The 27,257-nt window shown below is 39.6% G+C and overlaps 1 protein-coding gene across 1 annotated transcript in view; it reads right to left on the bottom strand.

Annotated features, from left to right (window-relative positions):
• Positions 1–27,257, bottom strand: part of EPHA4 (EPH receptor A4) — a 138,696-nt gene that overhangs the window by 49,744 nt on the left and 61,695 nt on the right. Inside the window, exons 4-5 of the mRNA XM_069466889.1 lie at positions 24,126–24,281; positions 8,354–8,692 (exon numbers count right to left, since the gene is read on the bottom strand). Coding sequence (XP_069322990.1) covers positions 8,354–8,692; positions 24,126–24,281 — 495 coding nt within the window. The remainder of the gene's footprint in view (positions 1–8,353; positions 8,693–24,125; positions 24,282–27,257) is intronic.

Genomic DNA, 27,257 nt, shown 5'->3' with positions numbered 1-27,257 from the left:
ATAATTTAGTGGGTTCTTTTGGAAGGCTTTTATTTTTTTTCCTCCTCTCTAGGACGGGTGGTGCCCACCCTGAATACAAATTCACAGACCCTGCTGCCACACACAAGAGGCCGCACCATTGTGTATCTGCTGGCTCATTTTGTTTTTAATTATGATCATAATTAGTGAGTATGTTTATTTATTATGGTGGTAGCAACAGTATTCTGGAAATGAAATTCTTTTCAGTATAAAGTTAAGAATCAAGAGACTGTTCCCTCTTTAAAAAATGGTACTGCATGGTTTTTAAATGTATATTTCATAGGCATTATGAACTTCACCAGGAGCCCATGGCTAGACCAGAGCTGTTAATGAGAAAACCACAGCCTGGCTCTTCTGAAGCCCATTGTATGCTTGCTTAGGCCTATAATTACCCAGGCACAGAAAGGACTCTCCAACCAGCTACAGGTCCCTTACCAACCAAGGATGTGCAAACAACTTTTCAGCAAAATCTCTCAGCGGAATTGCTTTAGAATCCGTTTGAAGGATTTTAAAATGTGTCTTGAGAAAGAGTTGTTCGTTTTATAGATTTCGCTATTTCCATCATTTGTTTTTCTTTTAAATTTCTTAGGGGTAAGAAAAAATACCATGATGTATTGAAGATCAAAGGCAAACAGGAAATCATCTCAGAGAGAGGATAATATAAAAGAGCACAGTGTATAATTACTTATAAAGAAAATTGCTGCTAGCATCTCGGACCAACACAATAGTGTTAAGAATGCATACTTTAAAGAGAACCAGAACACTGACTACAATAGTTGAACATGTTCCACATGATCCATTTAAACCTGAGTGTCAATGGGGAAAAAATTGTGGCTCAAGAGCAAAGTCATGATTAAAATCCTAATTATTTTAGTTAAATTTTTTTACAGAGTCAAAACCTCTAAAAAATAAGGTATCTTGCCAAATATAAAATTGTTTCCAATGTGAGATGAACCTAAATGTTACTTCATTGCATCCTTTGTCAAAGCAGTTTCCCACAAGAGACATCAGCATTTCAACATCTTCTCCACCTCCTTTCTCCCTGGTCCCGTTTCTTGATTTAGTACTCCAGAGCAGAGATAGTAAACTTTTTCTGTAAAGAGCAAGAAAGTTCATATGTTTGCTTTGTGGCCATTCACTCTCTGTTGCAGGTACTCAACTATGCTGTTGTCACGCGAAAGCAGTCTTAGAAAATGTATAAACAAACGTTCCAGTGAAACTTTACTTTTGAATGGGGAAACTTGAATTTTACATAATCTCTGACTGCCATAAAATATTATTTCTCTTTTGATTATTTTCAACCCTTTAAAATACAAAAAAAAAAAAAAAATTCTTTAGGGGTTGTACAATAACAGGTAGAGGATCGGATTAGGATTGGATTTGGCCTATGGGCCATAGTTTGCTGACCCCTGCTCTAGGGGCACTAAAAGAAGCAAAATCTGTGCCTTAAAAATATCAACAAATCTTTTTTTTTTTTTTTTTTCCGTATCTATTCAAGCTTACAAACAAGCCTGCATCATGAACATATCTCATTTGGGTTTAGTTTGACAATATAGTTCTCAAAATCAGCAGAAATGTGTTCTCTGTTTGTCCCTTTGATCTCAAACTACACCTCAGGTCCACTTCAGAGGTGCCTCTCACACATAATCATGGGCCAGAACCATATTCTTTTATGGCCATGTGTCTTCAACACCATTCCTATCAGGCCAGACTGGACTTCCCAATATCTCTTTTCTTTCTTCCTGTTCCTTTCTACTCTTAGGCATAATTATGCAGTAGTCCCCTTGTCTGACAATTGCGTTTATTTTAGTAGAGACAGAGGCAGAGTTTTATAGACTGAAGGTAAAGATCTTTGCATGAACCCTTTCTGAAGCTCTGTTCTTAATTTGTTATTTGTAGTTTTGTAGGGTTTTTTCCTTCATCACACAAAAATTGTCCATGCTTTGGACCTGGCAAAACCTGGCTCTACTGTGCCTATAGCACATTACCTAAATCAATTGCTCTCAGACTTTTTTCCCTTTCTCCCACCATCTCCTTGAAGCTTTGCCCTTACTATCTAGAAGACAGGTAGCAATTATGCTCAGTGGGGATGAGAATTCCTACTGTTCTCCGTTATCCCACTCAAATAACATAATATGTCTAATTAAAAGATGGCAGAGAGAGAGAATGGGAACTTACCAGTTGAGTAATAAAAGACAGTGTGCCTCTTGTACTTAGTTATTTTCTTTTTTCTATTCATTATTTAGGCTTTATTAAATTTATCACTACTTGACAAAGAAAGTTACCTGATTTGTTTTTACTGTAAATAAATGTTAATCAACAAACAGATATTGAATATCTACTACCACCCGTCCTACAGGGCATTATGATGAGGGGTAATGCCACTGTATTGCTGGTGTGGTTTTTCCTGTAGTTAATTCTTAATTGTCCAATGCTAGAGAACAACGCCAGTCTAACGAGCAGCACCAGTTCATCTGATAGCAAAACTACAAGGGGATTCACGAGGGGCTCTCCTGAAAGGAGAGACAGCTTGTCCGCTGAAAACAGCAATGGGAGCATTATACTCTCAGCACAGAACAGTAGACCCCAGGAAATGTGGAACTTTCCCTATGTGTTGAGCCACAGGCCGGCCCAAGCATAGGCCTGTTGGCTATGGAACTCTTAAATGATGGGCATTGCTATAAAGTCTGTTTTTCAAACATACCACTAGAGCAGAATATTTCAATCTGAGCACTATGGGCATTTTGCACCAGCTAATTCCCTGGTGGTAGGGAGGCTGTCCTGTGCATTATAGGATGTTTAGCAGCATCCCTGGCCTCTCCCTACTAGATGCGACAGCACCAAAAGTGTATCCAGACGTTGCCAAATGCCAGGGTTGCGGGTGGGAGGCAGAAATCATCCCAGATTGAGAGCAACTGCACTAGAGGTACACTATCTTACTGTTTTTCCCTTCAAAGAAAATACTTTGGAGAGGAGAAGGATTGGAGAGAAGGAGGAGAGGCAGAGTTCAGATGATAATTCTGCTGAAGCATTTTTGGAATTTTTTCCCCCACTCTTAGAATTGCCTTTTGAGACCATTTCTGAACATAATAGGAAAATAAGCCTCACTTCTTCATGTTCATAGCTCATAGCTCATTGTTGTATCCTTGGAATCATAGAATTTTAGAATTGGAGAAGATTTCAGAGGATAGCTAGGTTTAAATAATTATGTAGTCCATTAAATATCTTAACTCCTCCCAACTCAGAGTGCTATAGATATTTGTTTGTCACTAGGACACTATAGCTGTGCTAGATAGATAGATGACTGGATGCAAAGTATCTAGAAAAGTGTCATATGCAAAGTAAAAATGCAAAATTGATATCACTGCTCCTGGGTGCAATTTGCGGTTAGTAGAGAACACCATTCATAGGGGTTGGGTCCATAATGATTTAAAAGAAACACACCAGAGTATGGTCCGGCCTTATAGCTAGACTGTCAAGCATGGGCAGTAGAGGATGTATGGTAAAAAACAACTCAGTGATAGTCAGCTACTGCTGGCTGCCATCCCAGCGTTTTTAACAAAAAAAATATTCACAGTTCCGTTGCTTGGCCAGAAAACCTCATTTCATTTATACAGCATTTCTTTTTCTTAGTGACACATCCTGTATTCATTTGCCTGAGATGGTCCACTTAAGTGAAAGTAAACCAAAGGAAAGCCATCTAGGAAACAAATCACCCAGCAGTTTGCTTATCCATTTTTCATAAACATCAGGACTATCTCCTTCTAAACAAAAGACAGAACAGTGGCTACAGGATAGAAGATGGAGGAAGTGGGATCTCACTTTGCTTCTATTGGCCTGTAATGTAGGAAAGTATCTTTTCGGGGAGTGGGGGTTTCAGGAGTTTCTTCTTTCCCAGCTCTAGTGTAGTGGGACTTCAGGGAGTAACACCCTCAGCTCTCCCTGCTCCCTGTCTCTCCTTCACTGCTCCTAGCATGAGGGTGAAGATAGGGGTGACTTATCTCACTACAGAATTTGGGAGAAGTCCTACGCCCTCAGCTCAACTGCTCTGCTCTCTCATACCTGCCTGCCTGCCCACCTGTGCAGCAGAATGTCCCCTCTAGCAACTGGAGCAGGGCAGGTTCTTCAAGTGCCAAGGAGACTGAAGTCACCCAGGTGGGCTGCAAATGGCCCTAAAGCCATCCCTTTTGGCCCAGATATAAAGGTCACATCTTTCAATCAGCTTTTTAGCAATAAAGCTGACAGACATTCTGATTTTCTTTGTCTTCTCTGTCAATTGGTTTTAAACCCAGGACGGGGTGGGGGAGGAAGGGTTTTTATTAGCCCCTTAAGAGTAAGATTTGGCAAAACCACAATGAGATATCACTTAACCCCAGTGAGAATGGCCTTTATCAAAAAAACCCAAAACAACACATGTTGGCGTGGGTGTGGAGAGACAGGAACACTAATACACTGCTGGTGGGACTGCAAACTAGTGCAACCCCTGTGGAAAGCATTATGGAGGTATCTTAAACAGATTCAAGTAGACCTGCCATTTGACCCAGCAATCCCATTACTGGGCATATACCCAAAGGAAAAAAGGTCATTCTGTAACAAAGACACATGTACCCGAATGTTTATAGCAGCACAATTCACAATAGCAAAGATGTGGAAACAACCCAAATGCCCATCAATACATGATTGGATTAGTAAACTGTGGTATATGTATACCATGGAATATTACTCAGCTATAAGGAATGATGAAGATACAACATCTCTATGGTTCTCCTGGAGAGAGTTGGAACCCATTATATTAAGTGAAGTATCCCAAGAATGGAAAAACAAGCATCACATGTACTCACCAGAAAATTGGTTTCCCTGAACATCACCTAAATACAAATCTGGGAACGACACCAATCGGACATCAGACTGAGGTGGGGGGTGGGGGAGGGGATGGGGGTATGCCTACACAATGAGTGCATTGCGCACCGTTTGGGGAGTGGTAACACTTGAAGGTGCTGACTCGGGAAAGGGGGGGGTGGGGAAAAAAATATGAAACTGTTGTTTTTAACTTGAAAAAAAAAAAAGAATTCATATAAAAAAAATAAATAAAAATAAATTGTGGTATAATCATAAAAAAAAAAAAGAGTAAGATTTGGGTTAGAGTAGTCTAAATAACCATGTGAGAACACAGACCCATTCACACCACATTGTACAATTAAATGATCAAAGCCCAGCTAAGTCTACACCTCCATGCCCAGATATTCACATAGTTTGGTCTCACAATAGGGAGAATTCCACGGGGTGCTATTAATTACCCAGGGATTTTCAAAGAAAGCAACTATCCACCTTCAGGGGTAGGATTTGCCCTTGTTTCCACTACTGCTGGTGTTGACATTAGCTGAGGTGAGTCACTTCCCCTTCATGGAGCTGTTCCTCAACTGTTGAAATCTCAAAGGTAGTGAGCATAGGACCAGGAATTCTAGGTCTTGTGTGTTTGGTTTTATTTATTTTTCAAAACATGTTACTGATGAGAGAAAGAACCTTGTGAAAAGAGTCCCTAACCTTTTTGGCCTCCAGGTGCTAAATGCTAACATTCATTAATTCTGTGTATTCCTTACAGAGTGAGATATCATTGCCTATAGTGGTCCTTAAGGAATTTAATTTAATGAAATGATAGGAACAACTGCAATTAGAATATAATTGCATGCATGCAAATATGCTTAGGGGAGCTTTGATAGAGTTTATGGTTGCTACATTCACCCAGAATTTTGGCCTACATTATTAATTTGCAGTACTATGAAGAAAGGGTTTGTTAATCAAAGATAAACTATCCTGATGATTATGAATTAGTGAACTTCAAATTATGGTAGGATAACGAGGCAGTGCTGTGCTCACACACAATTCTCTCCTAAGCGAAAGCTTTCTGGCTGGCCACATAGGAGGTCTCCTTATTGAAAGATTTATTTTTAATTTTGAACAGCTTCCCAGCATTAGCTTTCATGAAAATTAAAATAAGGAGCTGGAATTTTGTCCTATTCAGCAAACCTCCTGGCAGGAGTGCACGTCATGGCAGAGAAAACCTTATTGTGTCAGAGGAATTCTCTGTCTACTTTTGTCCTAGCTCTAAAAGAATTACACCTACATGTTAAATAAAACTGACTTTTTTTCCCTTCTCTAGCAATGGTTTTGCACATTTTCTTCTTTTGCAGGATTTTAAGTATGTCTTCTTTGTGTTTTTTGGACCTTTTGTCCTGGTAGGTGTTGACATAATTTCTTGGCTCAAATCCCTAAGTATACAGAAGGTCATAGAAGTCTCCCCCAAATCTGTGGGAGCCAAGGCTGTCCCCAGCACTTCTCCCATAGGCTTTTCTCTGCCAAAGAGAATGATTTCACCTTGTACAGCTGAGGCTCAAAGGGTCCATTTCTAGTTTTAATTTAGTTAAGAACATGATGTAGTGATATGTTTGAGAATAGCCAAAAAGGTATAAGGGGGTTGAATGTAAGAATATTGACTGGGTGATAAACCAAATTCTCCAGGGGGTGCAGAGATCATTCTGCATTACATTGTCTCCTAACTCAGAGAGACCAGTGGCACCCATGCATGTTCCCAGGATCTCTGTGCAATATTTCCATTGTGTTCTTCCAAAAGAAAACTAATAAAACATTGGCAATCAGAGCACTTGTGTCACTATAGAAAATTCCTAAATCATACTATTTTATGTAGAAAAATAAAACTAACCACCACTAACAGTGTTCACAACCTAAAAGTACAGAAATGAAAGACAAAAGCTTAACAGGATGATCTGTCCACATTACATATTTTAAAAGCTAAAGATGCATTCCAGTAAGATTTGCCATTCTAGCCTCCATTCAAAATCTTCTCCAAGTCTTAACTTTTTATTTATTCTAGAAAGTTCAGGGGGAAATGGAAAAATAATGGCTTTGGATTGGGATGCTGGAATACTTTTCACTATAGGATCAATTAGTAAAGATATTTTACTTAACTATTGAGTGCACTTACTGAAACATTCATTTAAGAGAAAAGTGCAGTAAGAGGCAATAGGATTGTTAGCAATTTATAATCCTTTTCCGGCGATGTTCGCTCTCCGAAGGGCCTCACAAAAGGGTAAGCCACGGTCCTTTTTTCCTGTTCCTCTATAACTCTCCAGAAATAACAGGGAACTGGCAATGTAAAACTCCTGGCGGGGTGGGAACTTCTTTGGGGAAGGAATACAGATGAGTGGGTTGGGAGCCAGAGCGTAGAAATCTACATTTTGGAAATATTTGATATGCAAGATTTTGTGACAGTTCTGCGGTTAACTCAGCAGAAATACTTCATGAACAGAAAATGTTTCCTAGTCATCTGAATTAGAAGGAAGTGATGTAGGAATTGAGGGAAACTGCTCCTCCACCCCAGCCCTCACGTCAATCATAGATTTAACTGTGAAAGTAGCTGCAAAAGTAGTATTGTCTTAAGACAAACTTTGTTAACCACACACATAAAGATTTATATGATGATTCTAGCATAGGTCCATGAAAACTTTACATTAAATAACAAGATCAAAACTCTAACTGCTAATGCTTTTGTTAGAAAATACAGCAATTACTAATACAGCACTCTGTATTGGTAAAAATCAATTTTATAATCCTACATAATCTGTAAATGTTCTGATGTCCAGCCATGGATATTGTGATTAAAATGGCAGATATGAATCCCGTACTAGCTAGAGTCCATTCTACTAAATGAAGTATCACAAGAATGGAAAAACAAGCACCACATGTACTCACCATCAAATTGGCATTAACTGATCAACACGTATGTGCACATACAGTAGTAACATTCATCGAGTGTTGGCAGGTGGGAGGGGGGAGGAGGGGATGGGTATTTTCACACCTAATGGGCACAGTGCTCACCATCTGGGGGATGGACACAATTGAAGCTCTGACTTGGGCATGGCAAAGGCAATATATGTAACCTAAACATTTGTACACCTGTGATATGGTGAAATAAAAAATAAATTTAAAAAGAGAGAGAGAGAGAGAGAGAAATCTAGCTTCGAATGACTCAGCCACTGGAGTGTCATCCCCTTTCAATCAGATACTGTCTTAGTCTTCACATTATCTTTACCACCTAGTACAGGGCATGCTATGCAGCTGAAGTCCAAATATATATATATATATATATATATGCTGAATAAATAAATGTCCTAAGTATCTGTTACATTATAACACAGCTCCTAGATTCAATCGATTCTACTGCAGTGGAAGAACTTTAATACCATTCATGGTTATCCCCATAAGCCTTTTCTCTGCACACATCCAGATCATACAGTATAGTGGACCTGATTCCTACCTGCTTGGTTTGTTGTCACAGTGACAGACACTGACTGGTCTGGACTGGGGTTGTACTTGGACACTCCATTCACTGCCCAGATTTCAAATGTGTAATTGGTATGAGCTAGGAGGTCCGTGATGGAGACTCTGGTGGTCTTCAGGCCATTCTGCTGTGGGGTGTAGTGGACCCCACTTCCGCAGGGCCGGCACTTGCTGGGGTCACCAGCTCCACATTTCTTGCATACCACGTTGTAGGAAATGTCCTGGCGACCACCTGTGTTCTGAGGACTGCTCCATTCCAAGTTCACCGATGTCTCGTTGACATTTGAAATCAAGTTGAGGGGAGCAGATGGTGGGCCTGGAGAAAAGAAAACCATATGGTCACACCAAGAACTGAAATATCCTTTTGGAATCTCTCAGAGTTTATATTATTCTCTGCAGCTTCAGGAAGTAAAGTGGATCCATTTGGCAAAGAAAGCAAAAAAGCAAACCAAGCCAGCGAGGAAGATCTTTTAAAAGAACAATATGAGAGAAGGCTGTACATGAGTGTCATTCTCATTCCTGTCCAAAAAAACAAAACACCCAGCATCCACTGCCACTCCGAGATATGAAGCAACTCTACAGCAAATGGGCTCCAAGCCCAGACTTTCCCTCTGAAGTGGAAGGAAAATATAACTTATCTAGTCTCCATCTTATCATCTGAAAAACGAATGTGATTCTAGTTCCCAGGGCTGTTGTGAGACTCTGGTAAATTAATAGTTATACATCACTTCTGCAGATAAATTATAATTCCTAGGGACAGCATGTCATCAATCGCAAATAAAATTAACAGAACTGTGCAGATATGCCTCTGCAGTTCAACACGGCCGCTGAGGGCTAAGCTGTTTATGGGCAATTAGTAGGAACTGGTTCAACGTGGTTGCAGAGATGTCAAAGATAGAGCTGTTGAGGGAACTCAAAACTAGGCAGGGAGATTGTTCAAGCCTACCAGACACCCCCCGCCCTCCAACAGGCTCCTTCCCACCAACATCAAAGAGTTTCTGAAATGTGAATGATAGCAGTGGTTGTTATGAAACAGAACTGATGCCTAACAACGTAATGGTTGGTTTAAAAATAATAATAAAAAATAAGACTAGAGACCACGATGAACCCTTTGCTTCTTGCTGGAGATTAGACTTTATATGCCAAGAAGTTGTGACAGGAACTGCCTTCAAGTAGAAGAATCAGGCTGGGAGAAAGGAGAGGGAATTTTCTTGGTCCGAGCCAGTTCCAAAGGTTTAAAAGACACCTGCCGCACTCTAATGAGAAATGATTTACTCAAGGTGACAACTGGAAAGCTTTCTTTTTTCCCCATTTTGGTCTTCCAAAAGATGAACCGAAATAAGTTTTGATGAAAATTTGAGGTTTCTTGATCACTGTTATGCATGCTATTGGTAATGTATTTGGAATGACTACTTTGAACCAACTTTGTACTTGTTCCCCAGGAAAAGGAAGTTAACTGGATGCCTGCACTACTTGGGAGAGCTTCACCTAGTCAGCCACCGTTCCAGAGAGGCTGGAGAATTGGAAGAGGTAACCTGTAAGTAAGGAGTCAGAGTCAATATTTATTACTTAGCTTCTTAGCTTGTGGTGATTAATGGCCAAAGGATTTTTTGGTGGTAACGTTTAATAAGGGTAATTCCCTTTCCTTTTCTCTTCATACAGCTTATTGAAGACTTTATTTTAACAAGGTAAACAGGCCCTCCCAATCTTCCCTTGGGACTAATTAATTACCAACAACCTCTCTTAGCATTAAGATTGGCTCCCCATCCTGCAAAACTTAGAAAAAAAAACCAAAAATTTTACGGAAGTTTTGTAAAATTTGTATTTAAGGTGAGATTATCTCACAGAAGTCCTTGGAAAGAAAATATAAATTTCTTTCTTGTTTAGATCTCAAAATTGTATTTATGGTCCTTAGCACAGTGACTGGAATCTATAAGGATGAATAAATGATTTTTGAATAAATGAATGGAGTTATTTAAAATCACAGAGTCTAAGAGCCACATTGGACATTACAATCATTTGGTCAAATGCCCTCATTTTACAGATGAGGAAACTGAGATGTGGAAAGTGGATCTGATCGTACTGAAAGTTCATGCAATCTAATTAGTGTCAGGATTTGACTAAAATCCAAAAGTACTATCTGACATTTGGGGTTATTTCTAGTCCACCGTGTATTCCCCACAAAAGATATAATGACAACAAAACCAAAAATTTCAGCTGGCGTCTGAGAAGCAAGGTAGGCCAGGGAGTGGATGTCATGCCTGTTTCCCTTCTGCAGTGCCTGCCACCACAGGGACCCGTGGCCAGCGTGCCGCTGAGGCTGACCATAGCTTGGTTATATTATAAAATGGGTCAGCCACTCATTCTTATTTTGTTGTGACTTCCAGGGTTAAATAAGAGTGACTCTGAAATCCATTAACCTCCTGGCCAAGGTTCCCGGTCCACTTTCACATGGGAAAATGTGACACAATGAATCAAGCACTGCAGAAGCAGAAAGTCAGTAATTAGTATGTAGGATGGGGCATGGCAGTGTCTAAACAGAGAAGAAATGGAGCAGAAAACTAAATGGTCACAGGACTTGGAGACATAACACCGCCATGTGGAAAAAAAAAATGCAAAGATGCTGGAGGATCTCAAAATGCAGGGCTGGCACGAAAACAAGTGCCAACCTGGAACAGCCTTCTTCCTGCGAGCAGTGATTCTCATAGAAGGCTCTGAGCTTGATGCTCGAGGGAAGCTCGAGTTCAATGTTGCCCCGTGAACAGTTTGAGGAACTGAACTACATAGGTTTTATGTCTTGCTATCATGGAGTGATGGTTATGTGGGCATATAGTAGCAGCCTAGAAACTGAATTAGGACAAAGTCATATGACAGAGGGGGAAAGGACATATAGAAATATCCACCCAGTATGATTATAACATTGGCCTGTAAAGGCCTGGGAAAGAACGCATGCTTGACAAATTAAAAACATAATGATAATTGTGTTGTGTTTGTGATATTGTGGTTTCTTTTTTTTTTTTTTAACTCTCACCAATTAAAAGATAATAGATTACAAATGTGTTTTCCATTTAAAGGGCAGGCCCATGTCATTCTCAGAAAAGAAAGCAATTTCTTCTCAAGACAACGAAAAAAAAATATATAGACTTGAATACAGCCAAAAGCTAATCTGGGCCCACAGTTATACTTAACAGCAGCACCTTAAAACAATTACCTGCAGAGATGGCTAAAAAGAAGAAAAAACGGGCATTCTAAGTACCATGAGCTCTGTTTCAATAAATACAAGGCATCCAGAAGGAAAAAAACTTAACTCTTAGATTATTTTCTCTTCCATTTATTTAGGTATCAGATCTGGATATTTAGGAGCAATTAAATTTCTGACACAGCGATTGCTTTTCTCATCAGAAATATGTCCACTTACAAGGACATCTCCAATTACAAATATAGGTTTATAACAGAGAGGGATAACTGTACTTACTACTTGTTCTAATTTTCTATCCCCACATCTACATCTTCCCCACCAAGCACACACTGACACCAGGTAGCTGGAGGGTCATTGGGCATGGCAAGGTTTTATGCTTTTCGGAACTATCCACTACTAAGCCTGAATATAGAACTGGCAGCAAATCCTGCTTATGGTATCGTCCCCCACATTTTAGCTCTTTATTTCTGTTTCTTACTTAGTCTGTAATATGTAATGTTATCCTGCTAATCAAACACCCATTCCACGTGTGTTTCTATCACCAGTCTAAGTGCTCGTCAAGAGAACTGATGTCTTCATCATTCCCCAGGGGCTACCATGGTTCTTAGTTCAGAGCAAGCTCACTAAACGCTGGATGAGTCAAGGAATGAATGAATGAATGAACAGGAAACTAACAAAGTCTTTAATGCATCCTACACTCCCATAACTGCAGTGTTTTGAGGTATGTGAATGGATGCAGGCTTCTTGGAGCTGAAGTTGTACGAGTCAGCTTTTCACATACAGATTCATTAGCATTAAGGCTGTAAAGTAACTACTTTAATTCAAGTTCCTCTTTTTTCATAGTTTACAATTACCTTGAAAAAGCAGGAAAGGCTACCATATATCAAATATTACTGGTTACTTCCACTGGGAAGGACTGTGGAGTTATTCATTTAGTCAACAAATATTCTTTGAGTGTCTAGTGTTTGTCATCTGTTCTAAGGAAGAGAGGAAAAAAATATTCTGATTCATTTTGATACTTTCCTGATAGTTTCCTGGAGAGTTGAAGGAAGGGGTAGGAAACCTAGGGGAAGGGAAGAAACGGCAGGGAACTAAATATGGATTATGTGTGCATTGGCTGGAAGGGCAAGCAACCTGCTCCGTCCTGTTTTTATAGCTGCCAAACCAACCATCATGGCTGGGAATTTAAAATATGGGCTCCAACAAATAAAGTATTTCAAGTTGGGATTGGTTTTTACCACTTTTTCTTTCCACCTTGATTTCTGGTAATGATTTATTCAGGCATGAACCTGGGCAAGACTTTACCTTGGAAGAAAATTAATTTTAGCATTTCCAAAGATAGGCTCACATTTTCCTTATTAGCCTTTATAGAACTACAGCTTTTTCCATTAATTTTATTTTTTAATCAAAAAGACATTTTCAAACATAAATTAATCATATGCTAACATGTATTTAACAAAAAATTAAATGTTCCTTCCTTTATATTTTTGGTTATATTTATAAACCTCCCATGAAATTCACATATAAGCTCAGGATTGTCTCTCACTGTCTTTCTGCAAGAATCAGGCTTAGCACATGAAACTATTTTAAAGTTTTTATATTTAGAATGTCCTTCACATTTTTAATATAGTTTAGTGGCACAGATAATAGCTGTACTACCAGAAACAAAAGTCAAATGCAATAATCTTTAGTTTACGAATCTTTAGAGCAGGAGTCAGCATAATTTCTCTGTAAAGAAATTTTACTATCTAGCCAGAAAGTAAATATTTTAGGCTTTATGGGCCATCTGGTCTCTGTAGCAACTACTCAACTCTGGCATTGTATCTCCAAAGCAGCCACAGACAATACCTAAACAAATGGGCATGGCTGTGTTCCAAGAAAACTTTATTTGCAAAGATAGGGGGCAGCTGAAATTAACAGTTGGGAGTGTGATGACAACAATGTACCTTCTTCCTAGGAAGATGCTCTGAGGCACCCTCAGAATTTCACCCACAATTCTAGGGAGGACTTAAAGCACACCCAGAGCCTATCTAAAGGGCTCGGTCCAGGAACCCCTGATTAATTAAATATGTTAGGCTGCACAGCCTAACACATTTATACAGCCCAAGTAACAACCCTGGCTTCTAAAGCCCAAGTTATATCTACCTGCATCGACTAAGGAAGGAATAAAATATGCGAAATATGGCCTATTTCATGAGTTTCTCATTGCTCAGAAAGAAATGGACACTGCGTTTCTTGTCATTGTTGGTAAATCTAATGAACATCCATTCACTTCACTGGTGAGAAATACTTTCTGCATCACACAGCAGGTACTGGTGAAAGGTGCTACAATGTGTAATTATTATTTTCTAGTGGGATGTCACCTTGCATTCAGTTGACAGGAGTTTGACAGTAGGAAGCCCCAAAGAAACTGTAGCCAAGTTATAGTAGATGCAAAGGACAATCATACCATATCATAAAATATCACATCGTATCATGTTATATTATAAAAGGAGTCTTGATCTTCCTTAACCTATCATGTGCTCTTCTCTGCAAAAAGACCAGCTTCTGAAAATGAACCACACGCTATCTGGAGAAATTCATTGAATGTGACATTTAAGAAGGGCAATATTCCAAGCATAAAAAAAAAAATTCCAGTAATTTCACACATCTTAATTCTTTCCTCCCATGGATTAGACTAAAATTTAATTCCTGAGTAGTTTGTTTAGAGAACACACTTAGTAGTTTATGTCAGTATTTAAAACAGCCCCTTTAGGATAACCCAATATTTACATATCCACGTGAAATCTGTATAAGCCTTAATAACATCATTTAAAAACCATGATCCAACACTGAACCTAAAGTCATAAATGTCTCCAGTGTGAACTACTAAGTTTGATATAAACCATTCTACGAAAAATCCAGGCAAAGATAACTGCAGCCTGTGCATTCCACCCCATCCCCACAAGTTAGGGAAAATGCACCTTCATTCTCATAGGAAGCAACTGGAACTTTAGCAAAAGATGGAAAGCTGCTATGATAATTGCATTTAAAAGTGGGTCTGGCAGAAATGGGTTCTGCCAAAGAGTTTAAATACATGTGGACAGATGGTGTAACATGCCATATACACCTGAAAATTCTATTTCTTAAAACAACTGGAATTAAAGTGCTAACAGACTCCAAGGCCGAGGGAAAAAAATAAGATAAGTTTAAAGCTCAAATTGTTAGCAAAACTTGAAATGTGCAACTCAAATACTTTGGACTTGGTAGCTCTGCCTGGAACTCTCACCCCTGGCTCTTTGATTAGTTGATTCCTTATCCCTGGGGTCTCACCTTCTCATTTCTGACTACTCCATATAAACTGTAATCCTGACCCGCCCTGTCCCAACGCACCCCACCCCATCATATCACTTTTTTAAAAAAATTTCCTACTTGTGAGAATCTTGAATTATCTAGTTTATTTGTTTGTTATTTGCATTCTCATTAGAACATAAGCTCCAGGAGAAGAGGAATCTTTTTCCTTCTGGTTCAAGAGAATATCCCCAGCCCTTAGAACAACACCTGGCATGTAGCCAATGCTCAGTAAGTATCTGCTGAATGAATAAATGAATGGATGATGGTTCTTTAAAGCCCAGTCCAGCTCACTCATCAGAAGCCTCACTGTCATAGCACTTGTGCATGAAAAAGCAAGCAACATAATAATAATAACAACAATAACAATAAAGAAAGAAAAAGAAAAGGCGATCACGTGCTGAAATGTGGGGAAAAAAAAAAAAAAAGTCTGCAACCAGGGCAAGGAGATAGTTGACAGAGAAACCCAAGTTTCTGGCCTCATGTGATAGAGTGGTTTCCAGAGCTCACACAGACTTTTAATACTGAACTGATTTTTAATCATCACTTTAAAATTCAATGCCTGAGCCATGAGATTAATTCTGGATGTGCAAAGGAGCATCCCCCAAGACCATGAGCAGAAACGTAACTCCTACACGATCAATCGCTTTCAGTGTTACTATCACCTCACTAAAATGACAAGGTAACCAGTACAACACTTGTCTTCCGAGGAAGCAGCACCTTGGGTCTCTGGATTCATTTCATAAGGTTTCATTAATCATGTACAACTTTTGGACTGTCAATAATACTTCAGTGTCTTAGCTGTAAAACCCTTCAACCCTTCAGATAAGCCTTTCTTGTTAATCTCTCTCCAGCTGAAAGACAGGTTGTAAGGCAGAGTAAACAACTGGGGTATGTAAGTTTTGACTCTGAAATAGAGCCCAGGCTTCCCCGGACAGTTGTATACTTTGCCACCACTAATTGCTTTCTCTCAGCCCTTGCTACAGTGGTTTAGTTTACATAAAGACTGCTGTTCAGGGACACCTCTTCTGAGATATATGAACAGTGCATAACCTTTTATCATGGCGATTTATGGCTTTTAACAAGGAATAAAGACAAACAGAGCTAGCTGTCCATTATTTAGAAACAGAACCATTTGGATGCATAAATCACTTGGTGCTACCATGAAAAATTCTTGGCTTCCTATAGAGGTTAACTTCTTGCAGAGATTTTCCCATCACCTATTTTTCTGGTATATCTAATTTTCCATCTTCCTCTCCAGTAATTTTTTTGGCTTTTTTTACTGAATTAATTAGGGGTTTGATTCCTTTATATTAGGATAACCAGCTTATGGCTGGAGTATTTTATAAAGTAAGTTCTCAGTGATATATGAGAAATCTGCAATATAAAAGACCAAGAAAAGTAGGATTGAGTATTTCATGTTAGAATTAGCTAGCCTGTACATCCATTTACATTTTTCACAAAGCAGTTCTTCATACTTTATCTTATTTAATCCCCATCATAAAATCTGACAGGAAAGTATTTATTACCAGCAATCTGACGACCAAAAACTAAGATAATAAAAGTTAAGCAACTCACTCAAATTAACATAGCCAATATGTGCAAAGCTATGGTCAGAAATCCTAACTCCAAGGCTAAACAACCTCCCTCCCCTCTTCACAGAGATATAAATGACTTAAAGAAAATAATGACGCATAACTATGAATTCTTTTTTGGAACACAGTGGAAACTTTCTCAATTTACCCCAGAGTTCAATTTCTCTTAGCTTCCCCTCCCTTTACGATAAAGATGACTGGCTAGCATTACCTCCAGGATGGTGCTCTTTCCTAGCTGGGTTGTCCTCTCTGCCTGGTTCCTATCTTCCATGCAAGAGGGTAGTTAGGAGTTTCTGTAAAAGGTTCATTTTCTGGGTGGAAGATCACAGGAGGAGGGCAAGGGGCAATTATACCTCTGCAACAGACTCTTTCCTGAGCTCATCTTTTGCTGGGTTTTAGATAATATGTGGAGTCAACTATGAGAGAAAAATCTGAATGCTGATAGCAAAGAAGATAGCCAGTTCTCACCCCAGGGGATCTCAGAAAATATGTATAATTGACTGTGTTTCATAGAAGCATGCTGTGAAAATCCACTGTATGACTTCCGTGAATGGTGTCAAAAACACCATCCAGAAATGATGGGGCTCGGTGGATGACAAGCCACTCTTAATTATTCATGGCGGTAGCAACATTGTAATAACCTGGCTAAATGGTACTGGCAGATTATTCAAGCCTCTCACTTGGGCATACATTAGTGTTCCCCAAACCTATGCATTTTCCAGCTGAATCCACATTGGATTATTTGCCCCTATAAAATGAGAAGTAGGTTGAAGAGGAAAGAGGAGGCTAAAACAGCATTGTTTTTGGAAAACAAATTCAATGAGAGAATACAAAATCTTTATGAAATATCACGAAGTTTTTAAAATTTTGCAAATAACCAATGACAAGTGATCAGCCTGGTGTCCATCTAGTGCCTTCCATGAAGCTCAGCTGGGGACTTTTCTCCCTGTATTTCTAATTGTCTTCAAGCAAGAATCATGTACTTGGTTCTCCAGAAGGTATTTTTTCCTACTAGTACTAAAATACTGACAGGCAATCCGAAAGAAAGAAACGAGATGTGGTTTACTCACTAACTAATGTCAAACTAGAACTATTGAGATCTAAGTAAAGAAGCAGCCTCAGTTGAAGGCTGCATATGACTTGTCAAAATGTCTTTGGTTGCTTTGATCAGTTTGTACAGTCCAGGGGACAGACACATTAGCCAGCTTATCAACTAACAGGCAGCAGAACCATATGTTCTGAACTAAAAACCAACCACATAATCTGGCAATGGAGGAGTTCGTATCTCAATTTGAGTTTTCATCCGCTGACAAATGGAATGCACTATGAAACTACACTATGACATTGCAAATTTGATAAATGACATGAAATAAGAAATTCCCCTGGAAATCTTGGATTCAACAGTTTTCGTAAAAATATGTTCACAAAAATGATGGATTGCATGGATAATAAAATGCTTAGAGATCAACCAAGGGATCCTCCGAAATACTTTCATGAATGACACTTAGGGAATCTTTGGTCCTGGCTCTCCCTTTTTAACTAACAAGGCTTTCACTAGAGCTAACTGCAGCCTCACTGACCTATTTCATAGAAATGTACCTCTCCCCCTTCATTACATTATTAGTTACTTGCAGCTCTAAAGCAAAAAGAAATATGCTTTCAGGTGGGGAAAAAGTGTAGTTTGCTTGAAACCAAACGCTGCCTTTTATCCTGTGGTTTATACATCAAAGCCTCACTCTAGATCTCCCTCCCCAAATCCCTTAGCCAGACTGTTAAGCATCTAAACCTTTGGGATAGAGAATCGAATTGAACATCAGGAGCCTCTTCAAGAGGTTGTTTGAAAATGGATGTGAGATTCCCAAAATTAAAGCATTGGAAAAAAAAAAAAAAAAAGGAAAAGAGTCTCTCTCTTCTCCTGACCTTGGAAACAAGTAAGGACGATGTTATTTTAATTTGCATTCAAATTTTAACAACACAGTCACACAGCACCAGTGGAATAGACGTTGGGTTTCCACTGAAGATTGCCCATCATTTCATTATGGTTCATTATGTTGATAACTGTCAGAAAGCATTAGAAGCGAGGGCTCTGAGTAATAGAACTGAAATGGTAATTTTAAAACAATGCACTTTCTGGAGGAAATACAGCAGAACACTAAATTCAATTAGAAAAGGCAAATGTAAAGACAAAGTAAGTGATGTTTGTTGTCTGGAACTTGGCTATTTCAATTTCTTGATAACCTAAACCTGCAGAGAGCTTTTTCAAATCAGGATCTTTCATCCTAGAATCTTGGTGAATTTACCCTCATTAGCTCTAAGCTCTTCTAGTATAAATTGTCTTAAAAGCTGCAATTTTGGAATATTTTAGGCCATGTCTAAGTATCAATCAATCACTCTTTGTTTGTTTGGCACAGCTGACTGAATTATTCAAGGCCCTTTACTTGGAGACAGATTTGTGAAGGCCCTTCAAGTTGGCAATCTAAAATAATAATCTCTCATTTACGGGGCGCTCCCAATCACGAGGCTCTAATAAGTTTCATCAAACAAGTTAAATAAAGAGCAACCAAACACACAAGGACAGATTTCCAATTGAAAAATATGGAAAATCTCTCTGGTAATAGTGCTCAGGAGTAAAGGTGGCAAAATAACAAATTAGCTATGTTTTTCTAGATATACAAGGCCAAGGTACTACCTTTACAAGGCATTTTTTTTTCTAGCACAATTTGCAAGATATTAAAGGATTGAAAAGTTACCTTAAATATAGTATTGGCACTGCCTCTCAGTGGGGGAAAAGAAGACCTTTCTCACTATAATCATCGAACAAGCAACTAAACGACTGAGGTGCTCACAAGTCTTCCTGCACAGGCATGCAGGTGACCACTCCCAACAGGGCTGATTGCCCAACTACGTTCCAGACTAATGAGAAAGGGAAACATAAGGAGAAAGAGGAAGAGGCTGGTTATCTGCAGAGGTAAAGGACATTAATTTCATTAATAAAAGTCACATCAAAATCCCGGTTAAGAGATGATTCATGAAATCGAAATTCCATCATGGGCTCGAATGGCATCCTTGAGTGTGTAGAAGTATTGGTGTCTGTCCTGTTGGCAATGTTGCCGGAAAAGCCTGTTGACTGATAACAGTGTCTCAAGTGAACACTTATATTTCTATGACTATAACTTAGGCTTCTGGAAGAAAAAAAAAAAACAAACAACAACAAAAAAATAAACCAGAAAAATTTCACGGTGAGTGCATTTGGTTGTGTGACGCCACCCAGGTTGGATTTTCTTCATGTAGGAGACAAATGATGTATTTAATTTCCATGAATGGAGAATGTTCAGAATTCTTGAAATATCTTTCAAGAGTCACCAAGTGAGCTGAAGAACAGACCTGAAAGTCACAGGCATAGAAAAAGAGGATGGCCTGTCTCCTGCCAAGCCATCAGATGGAGAATCCACCTGCTTGGTCCCTAAAACTGGTTGACACATCTGCAGCTTCAGCATCACCTGGGAACTTGTTAGAAATGCAGAATCTCAGCCTAACCTCTGTCCTCCTAATTCCTAGGTGATTTTTATGCACATCAATGTTTAAGGGGCATTGTTCTAAACGCCCTATCCCAAACAGGTATGGGCTGTTTTCTTGGAAACACTGAGACGAGGCTTCCATGGAAACATCTGAGTACGTCTCACAGGCAGCCATTTATGTTAACCTGACCACAGGCTCCATCAAAAGTACTCTCAAAGATAAACTTTATTTACTCTAAATTCTCTTAAGTCCTCCAGCAATGTAGATGGTGTGAATTTCCTAGGCGTTTCCTTCTAAATTAGCCAATGCTACTTGTATGCACCTGGTCTAATCGTTCTCCAAGTGAACAAAAACCTGATTTTACAGGCCAGTGGAGCAGTCTCTCTTTGGCTAGAAGAATGAGTCTCAGAGAGTGTGTTTTATTTCTTCATTAGTGTGCCGTCACAGTGAGCGATCACTAAATGCAGAGCCGCATAAGAATGCTGGGGTTAAAGACAGCATAATGAACAAAGAAGGTGCCTGATTATCATGGCTGTCAGCACAGGGGAATTGGGTTTGTCACCTGGCTTAACGAACTGGTAAGAACTGATTAGAGGCTGGAATCAGTTTGAAAGGATCCCTGATGTTTATGTTCCTTTCCATCCTCACGTCTTGTCAAGAGAATCTGATAAAGCCGGGTGGGGTGGGGAGTGGGCAGGGTGAGAGTGGAGAGGGCTACGCTGTGAGTTACCTGAACAAGAGGTCCTTTGAGAAACTCCCACTCTCTTCTCCATTGCAACGTCCACTACAGTGACGTCCAATAGAACTTTCTGTGATGACAGAAACATGCCATGGCTGTGCTGTCTAGTATAATCACCACTAGCCACACGTGGCTATTGAGACCTTGAAATATGGCAAGCTTAAATAAGAACCTGAGTTTTAATTTAATGTAAATGACTCGAAATTTGAATAGCCACATGTGCCAAGTGGCTATGGTATTGGATGGTGCTTGTCCACTATATTCAACAGGAAGGGAGAAGGAGAGGGAGCGCCATAGGCTAAAAATTAGAGTCCAATTCTGCTGCCTGACTTACTACTACATCTAGTAGCAAAGTACACTGACTTCCCTGATTACCTTTATCTCAAAGGGAGTCTTAAGAGACTTATGTAGCTAATGTTTAAGTTAAGAAAAAAAAAAACTCAAAACTTAAAAATTTAGTTTTGTAGAGAAATGGTCTCAGCCTTGACTGTATAATGGTACAATGAAATGAACAGGTCGACTTTTGAAAATACTGATGCCTAAGTCCTACCCCCAGAGATCCCGGGGTGCCGGGCAGCATCCGGTAATTTAATTATGCAGTCAAGGGTGAAAATCACTGAGAGAGACAATGAGATACATTGTCAACCTGCTGTGGAGGTAGTTTGGGGAAGGAAATGACCATCTGGGGATAAAGAAGTAAGAGAACAAATATTTATTAGATCTCTACCATGTGCCAGACCTTTGCAAATATTTTCTCATTTAATTCTGAAAACAACTCCAGAAGTAACTAGTGAGGATTCCATTTTACAGATGAAGAGATTGGGGCTTGGAGAGGCTAAACACCCTCTCAATGTGGCAAGTTTGTGTGGTGTTGCCATCGGCACTTTGTTTCCTCTTAACCGAACCACTGTGTGTCAGTCAGGGGGATGCTATCACCATCAGAGTAATGCTCGTGAAGTAGTGACCCAGAAGTAGATCTTAAAGTAGTGAAATGTGGGAGAAGTTCCAAGAGCAGGAGAAAAAGGATCAACTATTGCATTGGTATTTTTATGATCTTTTGTCAATGATGCAAAAATCCACCAGTCTTCCTCCCTTAACCATGTTGAAAACAATCTCTGAAAAATGCAAAAATTATTTGAATTTTTGCACTTTTTGGTCCATTCATATTCTAAAATTGGTATTTTCTTTTTTTTCCCTTTGCATCCTCAAGGTAAAGCTAACAATGTCTTTTTCACAGAAATAAAATTCAAAGAGTTCAACTACCACATCTTTACTACACATATGGCGAATGTTCCAGTAACACAGGCATATGACCATCTTTGGAGGTTCCCTAAACTCCCAAGCAGCAAGATGCAGTAATGAAGTGATTGGCACATGGCCCCCTAGAATGCTAGACAAGAAGTCGGAATCACAAGACTGAAAAATACCTGGGAGAAAGAGCCAGGCCCTACTGCTATCAAAGATAAATTTCGTGACATTTATAACACAATCAAATCCCAGCCTAAAGAACGTTTTGTCTGCATGGAAAGTAGGTGGTGAACTGCATGGTACAAATATAGGGCAATAATCAAAATGTCAGCCAAAAATACTTCCCCTTGAGTTTGCTATTGTGCCCTAAATTCCCACAACTAGAGAGTTGTTGGTAGTGGTATGGATAGAGATGGGGAGTTTATTATTAAAACAATCACAGAAAATGGAACATAGCATAAAATTATTTACCCTGGGAAGGCAAAGGGTTGGGACCTGAGCAGGTCAAACCAAAGTGGCCCTCCTGAGAAAGTACTTACTCTATGAGAGGAACAGAAAAAGAAGAAAGGAAAGAAATATTTCCTTATTTATGTCTACACCTAAGGCTGATCCCAGATTCTCCTTAATTCTGGATGTTTACACTTGACCTGATGCAGCGGGCCAGAGAACCTCCCAGTAATAAAAACTGTGTGAATTTTCAGGTGATACAGCTTTTTCCAGGGTGGGTGGGGTGTGGTCTTCAGCATGTTCCTTAACACCTCTGAGCTTGCAGTTACTTTGTCTATAAAATGAAGACAATATCTACCTTACAGATTTGTTATAGTATGAACCATGTGACACTATTTATTAAAAGTGCCTAATATATTAGCTGGGCATAATTATAGCATTGTCATTATTATTATTGTCTCTTGCTATACAGAAAACTCAGGAGGTTATGGCAATTTCAGCACAGATTCGGAATAGACCTGGAATCTGTCTGCCCACGCCTTTTAAAGGTGACACTGGATTGCACTAGGCAATGGCCTCACAGCAGCTCCGACTCCTCAAAAACTAGAAAAAAACTTTTGTTTGCAGTGATATTAGCTACAGGCCAGCCAAGATGAAGTTTGTTTGTAGTAGTTAAGAAACAAAATAATAATATAATAACAGTAAGAGCTAAAAAATGTCAAGTAGCGTCATCTTATGCATTTTACATAGCATATAACCACTTGAGGCTGTTGAGTACCAATAGCCATAAGGGAGGTACTGTTATTAACTCCATTCTGCAAGTGAGAAAACTGAGACTTACATGGCTAATAGTCACCCAACTACTCAACAGTGGGCTGGGAAACAAACACAAAACCTGTGGAAGGTCTGTCTGTGCACTGAACCACTAGGCTGCCCCACCAAACACAGACTCACCTACTGGGAACCTGTGGGTGGAAGGCCCAGGCCCACAGCTCCCTGTTCTGGTCAAAATCGTGGCCATTGCAGGGCCTGTGAAGCCCAGAGTACACATGAAGGGAATGGCAACACCTGGGAACACTGTCCATATAAAGCCTGAGAAGAGATTTCTGGACTCCCCCAAACTCCCCACCCACTTCATATCAAGCTTGCCCACCTCATCCATTCATTAACCCAGCATTTATTAAATGTCTATCATGAAACAAGCATTTATTAGGATCTGGGCCTAAGGGTTATGAATACAAAACTATGAGGAAAGATGGAAGAGGTGTAATGACAATGCCAGCAATGATCTCAGTGCACACTGCGCTGCCTCTGAAACCACATTCCTAAACTCTGCCGTCTACTATTTCCCCTGCAGTTGTCAGGCTTCCCTCACGCAGTAGTAAATCCATTTATTAATTCCAATCTCAGCTCTCCGCCAGACAACCTCTTAACACTCAATCTCTTCTCCACCAAGGAGTCTATTAGTAGCTGTGCATTTTGAAGGCAACCAGAAACAGTGAAAAAGATCATCTCTTTTTCTAAGCATTTCCCCTACTAGGATGGAGAGAAGATGCATGCTTATCTAATTTGCCCTTGCATGATTATCCCAGGACAAGATCTGGCAGTGCCCCTCTAGGTGGTAATGAAAGCTGTTGGCATCGTAGAAACGGGAGACAAGCGTGGAACTTACGGGTGCAGGGCATAGAGGCAGCATCGTTGTCAGCTCTGAAAAAGCCTCGGTCACAGGTGCACGAGGTGGCTCCTTCCCAGACAGAGTAGCTGTGGGGCGGGCACTTGGCACAGGTGGCATCCGTGGAGAGAGCCTTGTAATATCCAATTTTGCAAGCTGCAGGGAAGGAGCAAAAACAAACAAATATAAACCACCCTGAGAATCTAGCAGAGCAAAATCCAAAGCTACCTCCTTAACTCAGAAGGGAGACATTTTTTGCTAATCATTAGTGATCACGTGGCTTGAGATGCAAGGGAAGTAACCCAAAACATTAATTGATTATAGTCACGCTTTAAAGGTCATTAACATTCCTGGTGAGGTGACATGGAGCCTTATGGAAGAAATTTTCTTAAAACTTGTGTTATCAAGTAAAATCACAGCTAAAGTTTACTGAACGCCTTTCTATGTGTCAGTCCCCTTTAAAGCCTCGTGCTGTTTAGTCCCTACAGCATTCCTTTTCATAGGCACTATCTTTACCTTAGAAGTGAGGCATTTCAACTTAGAGCAGTTAATTACCAGCACACGACCATGCATCTGGTAACCGTCAGCAACTAGCGTAGACCCCACGTGTTCTGCCCTCAAAGCCTGTACATTTAGCCACATGCTATGGAATTTGAGAGTTCAGTCTTTAACCAACCAGTTGGAAGTGTATCCAAGTGCTAACAAAAAAAAAAAATTGGTTGGTGATTATTTCCTAATTATAGCTACAGAAAGAACCAAATCAAAAAACCAACAAAAGCGACCAAGTATAAAAGCCAAGAGTTGGGAAGGCACAGGTCACAGTTTCAGAGCAAAATCATAAAAACTACCAACTGCAGATTCTGAAATACAATATGCTAAAAAAAAAAATTTTTGAGCAGCAAATACTTTGTGTTTATTTTCAAGTTAATGAAACACTCCTGGTTTTCCCTGTCTCCATTTTTTCAGCACCCCTCCCCTGCAGCGCACACACCTCCCAAGAGGCCGGTGCAGGGAACATGGGCCATATAGTTCTTTGTGCACCTGACATGCTTTCCATGACTTCATCTTCATAAACATCATACTGACACTGAGGACTGCTTTTACTAATGTGGAAAAACTCACTAATTCAGTGAAAACTCATAATAAAACATAATGACTAGGGCCTTGCTCCCCCCATTTTTTCTTCCCCTCTGCCTTTCATGGTCAGCTCCCAAATCTGTCTCAACTTGAAATAAAAATTGACCAACACCATCAGTATTAAACCCACAGAGACAAGGCCATTAAAAATAAAGTCATTCCATGACACCAGAGGTTAAAAGAAAATGTGACAGTTGTCCACAATCTTTGCAGTATAATTCACTCTCAATTCTATTTATCATGTCCTTAGGAGGTGTGTATACACTATCAGAAACACCAGCTCAGGGAAGGACCTGTTGGGCATTTTTCATGTGTCTGGTCACCAGAACAAACCCACTGTGCTAGCAACCCAGCAGATCTTACTGAAATAAGTACGTAAAAAGAGATCCACACAACTGTTTGATTCTCTGTGGAGCTCTGGCCATAATCCCTCTGCTGCTTCTCCTCCATCAAGCATCTGTATGGCTTCCAGTTGGAGTCTGTTCCTCCCACTTGCATATCCTGTTGGCATTTTCTTAATCATGCGCTTGTAATGGCAAGCGGAAAGGGAGTTTAGCAGGAGCTCAGAAAGGCACACAGTTACTTCACTCTTATTAACCAAAGTTGTTTATGGAATTTCCTTTAACGAGCCAAAAGTTTATGACGTGTGGAGCACCGACAATAAAAGTGCTCGGAGATCAATCTCTCCCTTATTTTTGCTTTCGTCTTTCACTGGACCAGAGCATCTTAGAAAAACAAGTTGCTCTGATAACTGAGATTTATGTGTCTCAAGTTTATACACATTGCATAATTAGATAAGGTTCAACTTGCAAGGTGCTCTTTGGTCATGCTTAAGGTGGCCCCAGGGTTTCGATTAAAATCAGAAAGCCCTGCTTAGGCAGGAAGAAGCCCAGGGGTCCACTGGCCTTCCCACATCAAACACAATGAGTTTCTGAACACAAACACAAACCCACCGGGTCCCACCTGGCACTCAGTCAGTCCTGGCTGACAAAAGCGACTTGTGGCATCTCGACTTGTGGCATCTCACGTTAGAACTGCCAAGAAGGCGCAAATTGCTTTCATTTCTTCTGTGAATGTTTGGGGAAAGCACTGCATGTTACTACTGACTGATTCGTGGGCACCTCCATTTCATCAAGCATCAAAATCTAAAAACTCGCAGTGAGAGTGGGAGATCCTCGATGAAAAAAATTGGCCAATGACTGATCATTGCAATGTCAAAACATCACATTCGAAAAGCTTGTAAGAAAAAAGAGGCATCGCTGTTTCCTCAACTTCTGTTCCTATGTGACTACTTCCAGTTAAAAAATTAAACTCATAGTCCACAAAAATCAAATTGGAAAATATTTCTCCTATTTCTTTATATTTCTTAAAGTGCAAAAATTCGGGGTATATATTACGTGAATTTAAGGAAAAATACATTTGCAAGCTTATTTTTTTTCTATTTTTCCTCAAAGCTAGTATTAATATACCACTACTAATAAATATATGTGAGTTCATTTAGGAACACAGAGTTTTACACCAATTTGGAAAATTGAAGACTGCTGTTCTTTAAACACGCTGACTATTTTTACTCTTTTCCTCTTGCTTTTACAAGCGCAAGCAGAAAATACAAAATTGTCATTGTGCTATTCTCGGCAGCCCTTGCTACCCTTAACACATTCTTTTGTCTTCAACCACATTAAGACCATGTTATTAATATTTCAGGATTCTTAGAAAGGCTCTCTCAAAATATAGTAGTGGCTTTTCATGCACACAACCATTCTGCTGCCTACGTTCAAAATGACCCACTAAATTGATGGTTCAGTACATTTCTTTGCTCTGTGTGGTGCACAGCCTTCTGGCATTTGGTGCATAAATGTGTAAGTACATTCTGCATTTATTTACCACTTACTTGCGTCTTAAAATTTTCACTACCTCTTTCATTCTAAACAAAACCCCTGTGAAAGATGTACTTGGCGTTACAAGTACTGACACGTGTTATTATTTCCCATCATT

This window comes from Eulemur rufifrons, chromosome 1, assembly GCF_041146395.1.
Source record: "Eulemur rufifrons isolate Redbay chromosome 1, OSU_ERuf_1, whole genome shotgun sequence".
NCBI lineage: Eukaryota > Metazoa > Chordata > Mammalia > Primates > Lemuridae > Eulemur > Eulemur rufifrons.
Note: the sequence above shows the minus strand (reverse complement) of the source record. Positions and strands in the feature narration are given on the sequence as shown.